The sequence below is a fragment of the Thamnophis elegans genome, chromosome 4, assembly GCF_009769535.1.
Source record: "Thamnophis elegans isolate rThaEle1 chromosome 4, rThaEle1.pri, whole genome shotgun sequence".
NCBI lineage: Eukaryota > Metazoa > Chordata > Lepidosauria > Squamata > Colubridae > Thamnophis > Thamnophis elegans.
In genome coordinates this window covers 86,380,237-86,393,342 of record NC_045544.1, presented here as the reverse complement: position 1 = coordinate 86,393,342, position 13,106 = coordinate 86,380,237, and the positions used below count along the sequence as shown (strand labels likewise).

General features: G+C 38.8%; 1 protein-coding gene across 2 annotated transcripts in view; it reads right to left on the bottom strand.

Annotated features, from left to right (window-relative positions):
- NVL (nuclear VCP like) overlaps positions 1-13,106 on the bottom strand; it is a 54,661-nt gene that overhangs the window by 36,170 nt on the left and 5,385 nt on the right. For both annotated transcript variants that reach the window (XM_032215472.1, XM_032215473.1), the window contains exons 6-11: positions 12,732-13,004; positions 10,121-10,247; positions 9,871-9,947; positions 8,616-8,750; positions 8,247-8,348; positions 6,186-6,303 (exon numbers count right to left, since the gene is read on the bottom strand). In XM_032215472.1, coding sequence (XP_032071363.1) covers positions 6,186-6,303; positions 8,247-8,348; positions 8,616-8,750; positions 9,871-9,947; positions 10,121-10,247; positions 12,732-13,004 — 832 coding nt within the window. The remainder of the gene's footprint in view (positions 1-6,185; positions 6,304-8,246; positions 8,349-8,615; positions 8,751-9,870; positions 9,948-10,120; positions 10,248-12,731; positions 13,005-13,106) is intronic.

The window sequence follows — 13,106 nt, the reverse complement described above, 5'->3', positions numbered from 1 at the left end:
ATTTGGTTTATGATTGCTTCCTTTCCACCCTTCTTCTGGCTGGGGTTTAAATCTCTAAGACCTAAGCTAAAAATACTAAAAAAAAAAGTTGGACAGAAAATCAATTTAATAAATAAATAAAACTACCAAAAATCACACTATAGAAAATTGCCAGTTCTGCTATCATTGTAATGGCACATTTTTGGGGTGCTTTGTGAATTACAACAATAGGTCGGGGGCCTGATATGGTTGTGACTTGATGAATCCTGTGCTAATATAGGACTGCAAATAAATACAGTGAAATATTTTGTTTAATTATTAACATACAAAATCTTCCTAAATATCATTTGTTTAAATACATTTTTTTAAAAAAATTCCTGCATTTTCCTGCAATTGCAAGGTGTGCTTCTTTTGACTGATCTAAGTGTTGATCCATTGACTATAACAGGAATAGACTTTCAAGCTTCTTAACTGACCCTGATGTTTTAGACTGAGCAAGAGTTAACTAGCCCAAAGTCACCCAGCCAACATCTATGGCTAAAGTGGAATTAGAATTCATAAAGCCTGCTGTCTTAACCACTAGACCAAAATGACTCTCTTATTTGTTTAAATGTATGTATGATGTTGCAAAAAAGCTTGAAAAGTACAAGCAGTGAAAAAAACCAGGAGGAACATATTGAGAATAGAAACTGAGTGATGCTTCCCTTTTTAGCAAAGATGACTGTTGATGATGATTATTAAACATGATTATTATTATGTTTTAAAGAAGTTCATAACCACACCAAAAGACAATAGAAAAAATGTGTTTTCACAAGATTTATTAATCGTAGGTAGGTGGCAATAGGAATGTGGCTCATAACTATTCTAGGTATTATAAGATGCAAAAGAAATGAGAAAGCGAGATCTACTGATTTGAAATTGCATTTTGCAGCTTGTTTGGCTTAAATGAAAGAGTAGATGCTCCTGAGAAGTAAAAGGCTCTTGGCGTTAGAAGGATACAACTTGAAAATTGTGTGGCATGAATATTTGTGGCACAACACAAGTTAAGGTTAATGTGGATTTTAAAATAATTATATTAGATGCGCCATGTTGAGAATATGGAACAGATACAAACCCAGGTTCTGCCTGAAAATACTGTTATGGCTATCAGCAGAAGAAACATTTCATAGATGAGAAAATAATAGGTAAACATAAATGGCTAACTTATTGTGAAAGTTATGTCAAGGGGAATATAAAATATAACTCAGAGAATAACAGGTGGCAGAGGGATATCATTGTCAATGGTTTTCTTATTTAGTTATTAGAGAGATTTAGAGTAGACAAAAGATTTTATGGTTTTGAACATTGTAAGACTGAGTTTAAAATTAGGTAAAGGTAAAAGTTCCTCTCGCACATATGTACTAGTCGTTCCCGACTCTAGGGGGCAGTACCCATCTCCATTTCAAAGCCAAAGAGCCAGCACTGTCCAAAGATGTCTCCATGATCATGTGGCTGGTATGACTAAATGCCAAAGGCATTCTGAACATGTAATTGCTAAATTCCAAATTATGTACATGTAGTTGCTAAAGTACAAATTATGAACATGTAATTGCTAAATTCCAAATTATGTACATGTAATTGCTAAAGTGCGCCATTGGCATTTAGTCATGCTGGCCACATGACCATGGAGATGTCTTCGGACAGCGCTGGCTCTTCGGCTTTGAAACGGAGATGAGCATCGTCCCCTAGATTTGTGAACGATTAGCACATAAGTGCGAGTGGAACCTTTACCTTTAACTAATTGATAAAGTACAAATTATGAATATGTAGTTGCTACATTGCAAATTATGTAAAGGGAATTGCTAAAAAACTTTTATTGAAATTTGAAACAGAAGAAAAAAAAGAGAATGTATTATAAAACGGTCTAAAATTTTGGTCATAATACAGATGGAACAATGAGAAAATATGATTCAGAGGATTTTAAATATTAATGTACAGTCGAGACCAGAATTTTTTTTCTTTTGGGATTGATGGATAAATAATTGGAAAAAAGACATAAAACTTTATTTTTGTGCACAATAACTGCAATGAGATTATTATATGTACAAAGACGGAAGGATTCATCCATTGCTGAGATAGCTAACCTGACTTTTTTGTTCAGAAAAGTCAGTTTCTATGTTTATTGCTGACTGGAAATGGCTTATGTTTGAATAAAAAAGAAAAAAAATGAGCTTTTGATTTATGGTTTTGATGATTAGACAGGGTAGATTATAGGAGTAAAAGAGTTTTGTTGTAACCATAGAGCAAGAGGTAAACTTATGTTTGTACTTAGAATTTCCGCGTTTGAGATGGTGCTATAGGCATGTCTCTTGATTCTCTTCTGATTAAAGGAAATAAAAATTCCTATTGGATCCTTAAATAGACTTTGATCATTGGGTAATTAATTTTTTATGATATATTATCTTGTTTTTAACAAGCTACTGGCATGGCAGCTAGACTCAAACAGTCAACAGCTAACTTAATTCGAACTGTGTCACTAACTGCTGAGGCGGCTCAGCTTAAGAATTATTTTAAGAAAATATAAGATTTAAGGTTTAAGGTTTATTGTATTTATATGCCGCCCTATTCCCAGAGAGACTCAGGGCGGCTAACAAACCCAAGGGAGGGGGAGGTAAACAAGAAGAAAATACAACAAACAAGGTGCAAAGAAAATTTTAAAAGACAATCAACAGTCACACGATTCGAGAGGGGAAGGGAACTCGTCAATCCCAGGCCTGCCGGCACAGCCATGTTTTAACAGCTTTGCGGAAAGCCTGGAGAGAGGTGAGGGTCCGAATCTCTGTGGGGAGTTTGTTCCAAAGGGCCGGAGCAGCCACAGAGAAGGCCCTTCCCCGGGTAGTAGCCAGATGACATTGGCTAGTAGATGGAACCCGGAGGAGGCCTAATCTGTGGGATCTAATGGGCCTTTGGGAGGTAATTGGCAGCAGCGGTCTCTCAAGTACCCAGGTCCAATACCATGAAGGGTGGTATAAGTGACGACTAGCACCTTGAAGCGTATCCGGAGACCAATCGGTAACCAGTGCAGCTCGCGGAGGATAGGTGTAACGTGGGTGTACCGAGGTGCACCCACAATCGCTCACGCGGCTGCATTCTGGACAAGCTGAAGTCTCCGAATGCTCTTCAAGGGCTGCCCCATGTAGAGCGCATTGCAGTAGTCCAGTCTTGAGGTCACAAGGGCATGAGTGACTGTTGCGAGTGCCTCCTGGTTCAGGTAGGGACGCAATTGGTGCACCAGGCGAACCTGGGCAAATGCCCCCCTGGTCACAGCCAACAAATGATGTTCTAAGGTCAGCTGTGGATCCAGGAGGACTCCCAAATTGCGAACCCTGTCTGAGGGGCGTAGAATTTCACCCCCCAGCCTGAGCGATGGAATACTTAGCCAATTTTTGGGAGGGAAACACACCAGCCACTCGGTCTTGTCTGGATTGAGCGCAAGCTTGTTCGCTTCCATCCAGACCCTGACAGCCTCCAAGCACTGGCACATCACTTCAACTGCTTCGCTGAATTGGCACGGGGCGGACAGATTCAATTGAGTATCGTTCGCATATTGATATTTAATCCCGTGCTGATGTATTATCTCACCCAGCGCCTTCATGTAGATGTTAAATAGGAGGGGGGACAGGACCGAACCCTGCGGCACCCCATATTTGAGGGGCCTAGGGGTCGATCTCTGTCCCCCAACCAACACCGACTGCGACCTGTCCGAGAGGTAGGAGGAGAACCACTTTAAGACGGTGCCTCCCACTCCCACCTCACGTAACCGTCGCAGAAGGATACCATGGTCGATGGTATCGAAGGCCGCTGAGAGGTCAAGAAGCACTAGGATAGAGAAATGTCTTCTATCCCTGGCCCGCCAGAGATCATCGATCAGCGTGATCAAAGCAGTTTCGGTGATGTAACCAGGCCTGAAACCCGACTGAAAGGGATCCAGATAATCTGTTTCATCCAAGGTCCGTCAGAGTTGAGAAGCCACCACCTTCTCGACAATCTTCCCCATGAAGGGGAGGTTGGAGACTGGGCGATAGTTGTTCAAAATGGCTGGATCCAGGGAAGGTCTCTTAAGGAGGGGTCTCACCACCGCATCCTTTAGAGGATGTGGGAAGGATCCCTCCAGAAGAGAGGTGTTAACAATCCTCTGGAGCCAGCCACGTGTCACCTCCCTGCTGGTCAAGCCAGGAGGGACACGGGTCCAGTAAACAGGTGGAGGGACTCACCGCCCCCATGGCCTTGTCTACTTCCTCAGGAGCGACAAGTTGAAACTCGCTCCATAAAATCTGATCAGGACCTTCCCCCGGCACCTCGGCTGGTACTGTCCAAGTGGAGTCCAGGTCCCGTCCGGATCCGAGCGATTTTATCCAACAGAAACTGAACAAATTCCTCAGCTCTACCCTGTTAGGGTTCGTCCGCATCCCTCCCTTTCAAGAGGGAGCGGGCTATCCTAAACAGGGTGGCTGGGCGCGATTCTGCGGATGCAATAAGAGCGGAAAAATGCGCACATTTTGCCCCCCCCCCGTATTGCCAACATTCAACAAGAAATCATTAAGTTCCTTCTATTTCTTTGGGAATTTATGGCACTTTTCAGTTTTTATGAGAATATTATTAGTTTGATATTTTAATTTCTTACACATGATCAGATTTTGCATATATTCTTTTAAGTATAGAGGCTGCGTATATATAATACAGTTCTATTAATCATTAATTTGAGTTCCTATGGAGTTTCTACATCTGTATGCAGTATTATAAAATATAAATATTTAAATATTAGTTTATATTTGTTAAATGATACAAATTATAAAATTATGGGAAAACATTCATAAATAGGCCAAAGTAAAATTAATGCTGTGAAGAAGATTGAAAGCTACTTTGTATCTTTTTTCTTTCTATTCTATTTCTTTTTCCTTCACCCTCTTTTTTGCACTGTTAGTTTTCTGTGATTTCTTTTTCCGTACATCCTTTACGTTTGTATTTGTTTTTAGCCTTTAAAAAAATATTTTACTTTGAGTACAGATGAATATTATAAATGCACAAATGTTTGCTTCTGTGTTGGATAAACAAACTACACTATGTCATGCGAAAGTTTCCAGTGCAATACATTAATTATTTTTTAAGGTGCTACCAAACCTTTGTACCATTTGGACCTGCTGATGCAAAATAATAGGTTGTAAAACAAATCAATAAACAAGTGACCTTCTGAATGCGTTGCTACTCAAAGACATTTATGACTGATATTCTGACAAAATGTCCCAAAGGTGCTTTTTCAAGAGGCAACTAGACTTTCTGGTTTTTCTTTGAAGACATTTCACTTCTCATCCAAGAAGCTTCTTCATCTCCGACTGGATGGTGGAAAATGGAAGGATTTATACTCTTTACAGACAGCTGGTCATTTGCATTCTTTTAGTGAGTTGTTAAGGCCACCTAGAAGTTTACCTGTGACATCAGGGTCACCTGAGTGGTGCAAATGGGTATGGAACTTTCTTGGAACTGTTACATTGGGGAAACAAAACTACCATTTCATAAATGTATGGAACAACATAGGAGAACAAATCCAACAAGACTGGATTCAGCAGGCCATTTAAAAGACAAAGGGCATTCTTTTAAGGCAGCGAAGTCCACATTTTGGACAGAGAGGACCACTGGTTTGAAAGAAGGGTCAAAGAGGCCATCTATGTCAAAACTGAACAGCCCTCTCTCAATAGAGGAGGAGGGATATGACATCATCTCTCTCCAGTCTACAACACAATCCTTTCAGCAGTTCCAAGAAGTTCCACACCCATTTGCACCACTGAGACCCTGATAACACAGATAAGCCTCCAGATGGCCTTAACGACTCGCTAAAAGAATGGAAATCACCAGCTGTCTGCAAGGAATATAAATTCTTCCATTATCCACCATCCAGTCAGAGCTGAAGAAGCTTCTTGGATGAGAAGCGAAAAGTCTTCAAAGAAAAACCAGAAAATCTAGTTGCCTCTTGGAAAAAAAGCATTTTTAGGTCAACCATAACCTGGATGACTGCGAATCTCCATAAACGTTCTGGGAAAATGTTGAAATGGAAATGTCAATTAAAAGCAGATTAATCTAAGGGCAGTATACATATTTTTGAAATAAAATAAAACCTGACTGAAGTTTTTAAAAAATAACAATTTACGTTAAAGAATTAAAATACAGACCATCCATGCAAGTCAGAAGCTGGGCTACAATTCTTCGCTCCATGTCCTTTGAAGCTATTTCTCTTTTTGGTGTGATAGCATCAATTTCATCTATGAAAAGGATGCATGGTGCATTGGTCTAGAAATATAAGACAAATATTCCATCAGTACAAGAAATTATATAAATTGAAGCATGCTACGGTTTTCATTTTATAATTTTAAAATATACATTCACTATGTTGACACTGACTTTTAGAATTTTCACTTCATCATGTAGGCATTGGATATTAAATCTCAATTGTTTCCCCTGCTAGAGAAAGAGATCTGCATAATGCTTCTATGTTATACCTATTTGAGGTGTGTGGAAAATGGGATTCTGCACATGAAAGAGAATATTTTTCTGTGCTCCTTTCTTCCTTCTGCCATTCTTACCCTATCCTAGCTCATGCCAGGTTACCCAAAATCCTTCCTTATACTTAATTTTTATCAAATCATTCAGTAAGTAGTTTTGCCATGAGCAGTGAACCTTTAAAGTTGAAAACAAGATGAAATATTTGAAATAATGGAATTAGCAATTACTTTTTTTTTTGACAAAGGTGCTTGACATCTATCAATGATTTAGCAGTAGCACAGTTAAAATATGAATCTCTGCACTTTGGAAAACACTTTTCTGTATTTTTGTCCTATTACTTTACAGTATGCTATACTGTAACATACTGTAACTATACTATACAGTATGTCATGTATACTTTACTTTGTATACATGACATAATATTATAAAACATATTCTCAACTATGCAACAACTGTGCCACCTAGCTAGCTGATCAAGAGTAAATCTTCTGTAAGAAAGGACCTATAGGTTACGTATAGGTTAGCTAACTACAATATAAATTATTTTTTTCACTAATAAACAAAATTACTTATAAAGAAAGACAAGAACTTTTTATATATTTGTTAAGGGACATAGAGATGATTATCAAAAATAGCTTTCTTAAATGAACAAAACACTAGATGGTTAACTGCCTAATGGTTTGACTATCCTTCTCCCCCACTGGATAAAATAGGTTCAATCTTGGATCTCCTTTGTTGACATCCCCCCCACCCCCCAAAAAAAATATAAAAGGGGAAAAAAGAAAGAAATCCACAAAAATTTTTTTCCAATATTTTGGTTTGAAGGAAAAGAAAAAAGTGACAAGAAGAAATGCCATATTTCAGCCTCTCCCAAGTAGCTGGACTAAAATTCTTACTCCAGCCAACATAAAGATATGACATAATGACATACAAGAGCTGCCATGATGCAGTGATTAGAATGCAATACTGCAGGCTACTTCTGCTGATCACCAGCTGCCAGCAGTTTGGCAGTTTGGGTCTCACCAGCTCAAGGTTGACTCTGACTCAGCCTTCCATCCTTCTGAAGTGGGTAAAATGAGGACCCAGAATGTTGTGGGCAATATGCTGACTCTGTAAACCGCTTAGAGAGGGCTGTAAATAACTGTGAAGCAGTATATAAGTCTGAGTGCTATTGCTAAGTGCTATATGAGTTGTTGCTTAGCACATATCTGAAGCACCAGATGCAGAAGAGTCTATGTGTAGACAGATCCAATTCACTAGGCATTTATATTTTTGCATTCATCCAATAAAAATATTTGCTGGGAAGATTACACAATGTGTAAAAAATGACTCACGTCTGCAGAACAGCAAGCTGGATGAAATGAAATAGTGACCTCTATCCAAGAGTATTTTTTTAAAAATTAAAAACTGAAATGCAAAACTGTGTGACCAACTGTCAAGTTACAGCTATTGGATGATGACAGGCATTCTGAGCCTAGTTTTATGCTGAAGTTAAAAATAATAACTCACTTCTGCAGTTATATCCTTATTCGAGAAGGATTCATTTACTCAAGGAACAAAAAAGTGAAACAGGGAAGGAATAAAAATGAGTTGGAATCTTATGTCAGTGATGAAGTCATGTTAAATTTTGCTTAGTAATTTCTTCTCTCATATTCATATTTGGCCAATACTCATAATGAAGATGCCAGAAGAGGGATGAAGTAATAAAATACTTTTTTAAAGGGTCTTACCACAGCTTGATCAAAGAGCTCCCTTAATTTCTGTTCAGAATCACCAGACACTCCAGATACAACCTCAGTTGCAGCCACTTTGAGTATTGGTAATTCAAGTTCCTGGAATAAAAAGAAAAGAAGAAAACAAAGAGCTTTAATCTAAGTAACAACATTTAGCAAGATTTGGACTAAACAGAGGAAAAGTGAATAGTAGAGGAAAGGGGATGAGAGGTCACATTCTGTTCCAGCAAGTAATGATCAGTCAGGGAAGAAGACAGAATTTGTCCCTGGAAGCAACAGCATTTTAAAAAGATAAACATGTCTGAAGTTTAACATTTTAAATAATGAACAGTTGAACAGGAAAAGTAATTGTTGTAACAATCTCACCCCAGCAATTGCTTGTGCTAGTAATGTCTTCCCACACCCTGGTGGTCCGTGCAAAAGAAATCCTCGAGGAGGAACAGCTCCTAAATGAGTGTAGACTTCAGGATGACGGATATGTATCAGCATCTTACATATCTCCTGTAATAAAAATGGCAATGTTGAAGTAAAATTGATTTGACTGCTATCCTTTGCTGCTCTGCTTTTAGATTCTAAATCAGGATATATAGGGAAATAGTTACATATTTGTGGCTTGTTTACGCTGGATATTCCCCGTCATTGCCAATGGCCTTTTAATCTCAACTTTTGTCCCTGTTTTGCATAAGGGCAAGTTGTAAGACAGTTTTAGCTCTAATGATCCCGGAGAGAATGTGGAATTCAGCCCTAGCAATTTCAAAGATAAACACTGCCGCATGAACAGGAATCGGGTTAATGAAGGAATGCTTGTAGTTTTACTGAAGAGATGCTAACTGCTACAAGTGTTGCCGTTTAACCTAACCCTTGCATCAGGGTGGAGTCAGGGTGACTGAATGGAGCCCTTCCTGACCCCTATGCGGAGCTCACAGCAGATACTTTCTCTTTGCTGCTTCCTTGGATTGAATTCACAGCCTCCTGATTGTGAAGCGAGAGCTCCACCTTTAGGCCACCGTGCCGCTCTTAGCTCCTTATCTTTATTGATGCAGGCATATCCAGAGTGAGAAACACTGAATATCTTCTCTTATTCATGAACTCAGTAACACATATTCTGCTTTGTAACTTGGACTTGAGAATTTTGCTCAACAAAGTTAACCTATTTTACTTTTTTCAAATAATCATACTGTTTATAAATCAATGAAGCGTGACAAAGTAATGAGCAGACACGGGTGCTTTCACCGGAATTGTTGTGAAAGCAAAACTGTAATCCTAAAACCTGCCTACAATTTCTTAAAAACCGTAACTTTCTTTTTGAAACTTAGCAGGTTTCTAGTTCTTAAGGCTACAAAAGATGTGTTTGAAATATATCATTAATGAATGATATATAATGCAGTATCAAGAAATATGTCCAATTAAAGAGTAAATGTTTCAATGCCCCTTCCAATCGGTAAAAACAGAAATATGCAGCTAAGCAGGCTTGTTAAGACAATTGGATTTCATTTAACAAAGAATCATAATTGCTTTCCAACATAACACATTCAGCACTCATCATTTTATGGTTAAAGCCTTCTATATTGCATCATATTTCAGCTGACAATTTTAAGAAAAGCCATTAGTTAAATCTAACCTTCAAAATTTCATCATTGCCTCCTATATCCTCAAATGTCATTGAGGAAGTTTGCAGCTCTATTTCTCTTGATTTAACTGCAGAAAAACAAGAAAATATTAAAAGACCAACCGCAGCTGATTGGTTGTTTTAAATAGAAGGAAAACAGCCACAAATTTCATATAGATTAAGCTGAACAAATTTTATATTGACAAACAGTGAAATACCCCTTTACATTTTCCCATATAAGTACAAACAGGCCACTTCTTACCTTTCTGCTGCTTCAAAACTGACTCTATTTCTTCATCTACATTAGGAAATTCAACTTTTCTCCTTTTATATTTTTTGTTCTTGGACTTCTTTCTTGCGGTCTCCAAAACAGAAATGTTTCCAGCATTCTACATCACAAAGAAAAGTTTCCTGATATACTTTATCCAGCAAGATACAATGCAAAATCTAGTCAATATAATGGCCTTTTAAACTAAGATACAAGGTGCTTCTGCTACTGCCCTAGCACTTTTTATGGCACACTTTCCCCTCTTATTATTCATTATACTTTTTAAAATATAGATCTTTAAAACTCTGCTTAATAGCTCACATTAAGTGATAACCATAGTTTAAAAATATCTGATAATCCATTTTTAGATAAAATGGCCTCTCAAACTATTATTTTTTTTGGACTGAGTCAGTTTCTTCAAATAAAGCCAATCTTAAAAGTCTTGTAAAACTTAAAAACCTAATTTCATTTCTTTTAGAGAGCTTCCCGGCCATTTTCTTTAACTTCAGCTTTTGTTTGTTTGTTTGTTTGTTTGTTTGTATTTGTTTATTATATTTATACGTTGCTCTTTTCCCCCGAAGGGGACTCAGGGCGGCTCACAACTCAAACCAGGGAAGGGGGATACAGACAAAAAATTAAAAAACGACACATAACAATGCATGATTTAAAACACACGACAGTCATACCATTCGAGACGGGGGCAACAGCTCTTTAGCCCCAGGCCTGTTGGAACAGCCAGGTTTTAAGGGCTTTGCGGAAGGCCTGGAGGGTGGTGAGGGTTCGAATCTCCACGGGGAGTTCGTTCCAGAGGGTCGGAGCAGCCACAGAGAAGGCTCTCCTCCGGGTAGTCGCCAGTCGACACTGGCCGGCGGATGGAATTCGGAGGAGGCCTAATCTGTGGGATCTAATGGGTCTATGGGAGGTAATTGGCAGCAGGCGGTCTCTCAAGTACCCAGGTCCAATACCATGAAGGGCTTTATAAGTGACGACTAGAGCCTTGAAGCGTATCCGGAGACCAATAGGCAGCCAGTGCAGCTCGCGGAGGATAGGTGTTACGTGGGTGAACCGAGGTGCACCCATAATCGCTCACGCGGCTGCATTCTGGACAAGCTGGAGTCTCCGAATGCTCTTCAAGGGCTGCCCCATGTAGAGCACGTTGCAATAGTCCAGTCTAGAGGTCACAAGGGCGCGAGTGACTGTTGTGAGGGCCTCCCGGTTCAGGTAGGGACGCAACTGGTGCACCAGGCGAACCTGGGCAAATGCCCCCCTGGTCACAGACGACAAGTGGTGTTCAAAAGTCAGCTGTGGGTCCAGGAGGACTCCCAAATTGCGAACCCTGTCTGAGGGGCGTACTGTTTGACCCCCCAGCCTGAGAGATGGAACACTTGGCCAATTAGTAGGAGGGAAACACACCAGCCACTTGGTCTTATCTGGATTGAGTACAAGCTTGTTAACCCCCATCCAGTCCCTAACAGCCTCGAGGCACTGGCACATCACGTCAACCGCTTCACTGAGTTGGCACGGGGCGGACAGATACAGCTGCGTATCGTCCGCATACTGATGGTATTTTATCCCGTGCCGTCGAATGATCTCACCCAGCGGCTTCATGTAGATATTAAACAGGAGGGGGGACAGGACCGAACCCTGCGGCACCCCATAATTCAGGGGCCTAGGGGTCAATCTCTGCCCTCCGACCAACACCGACTGCGACCTGTCCGAGAGGTAAGAGGAGAACCACCGTTCTGTAATCTGTTATGTGGATTATTAGATCCTAGTGCTACTGAAGCTTCAGTAGTTTTACATCTATTGGAGGAATTAATTGTGTGTCTAAAGCCAACATTTCATTTTTATGAGAAACTGAAATAATTTAGTAACATTAGTATATTTAGAGCAACAGATCTGAACACTGTGTTTTTGTAAATCAGTGGAACATAACTTCAAAGAAACAGTCTCCTTTGATCTTATGAAATTAACATATAGAAAAATTTATGAATCTTGCTAAGAGCTCAGAACATATTTAATAAGGATTACTTATTAAATGGCATCATTTAGCTGATGGATACAATCCATGAGCTAGAAATTAAACGAATTGGATTTATCCTAATTCTCACATTTTGAGTTAAAATGCAACATATTACTAATATAATTGTAGGGCATGTGTTTCATGTTAAACATATTTTTCTGGCTACTATCACCAATATCCCAAATTTATTAAGAATTATGATACTTTTCTTCAGATGATGCTGGTGAAAAAAAGAATTGTTACAGAACATTGGAAAGATACATTTTCATTTTATTTCAAACACTAGATTCTTGATATGTGTGTTTTAACATACATATTGACTCTTTTTGGATACAGGGGAAACAAAGGATTTTCAAGCAATTTCATCAAAAAAAATTAAGCTTTATAACTCTCACTATATTTTAATTTTAATGTTACAATGCCACATTTTAAATATATTAGTCTATATGTAAATCAATATTTGTTCATATTCTCCTGTTTATTTCTAAGGTACCAAAATGTTTTTTTAAAGTTATTGTTGGTCTTGAGGTTTTTTGGGGATGGCATAATGAGAAAAGGGCACAGAGAAATTAAGAAAAATACCTCAGCTTTCTGCTTAATGTTATCACAGTCTTCTTCTGCACAAAGATCAATAAAAAAGTTTTCCTCCTTTGGGCCTGGGGTCTTATCAATAAACCATCCACCGTCTGAAATTTTGGTCACTGATGGAGCTTGAGAAGAAACAGTACCTGATCTAGGTACTGTTGGTGAAGTACTGGTAGACATAATTAAATCATTTTTAGGAGATGAAGGTAAAGAATCTGGATTTCCTTTCCGATATAAGGTTATCAAAGAGGTATTCATGTGATTTGAATTCTGAAAGAGAAATTATGGACAGATGTCAACAGCAGACTGACTTTTTCAAATATAAATATCCTCAAAATCATATTCAACATAAACAGAATATGAATTATAGAC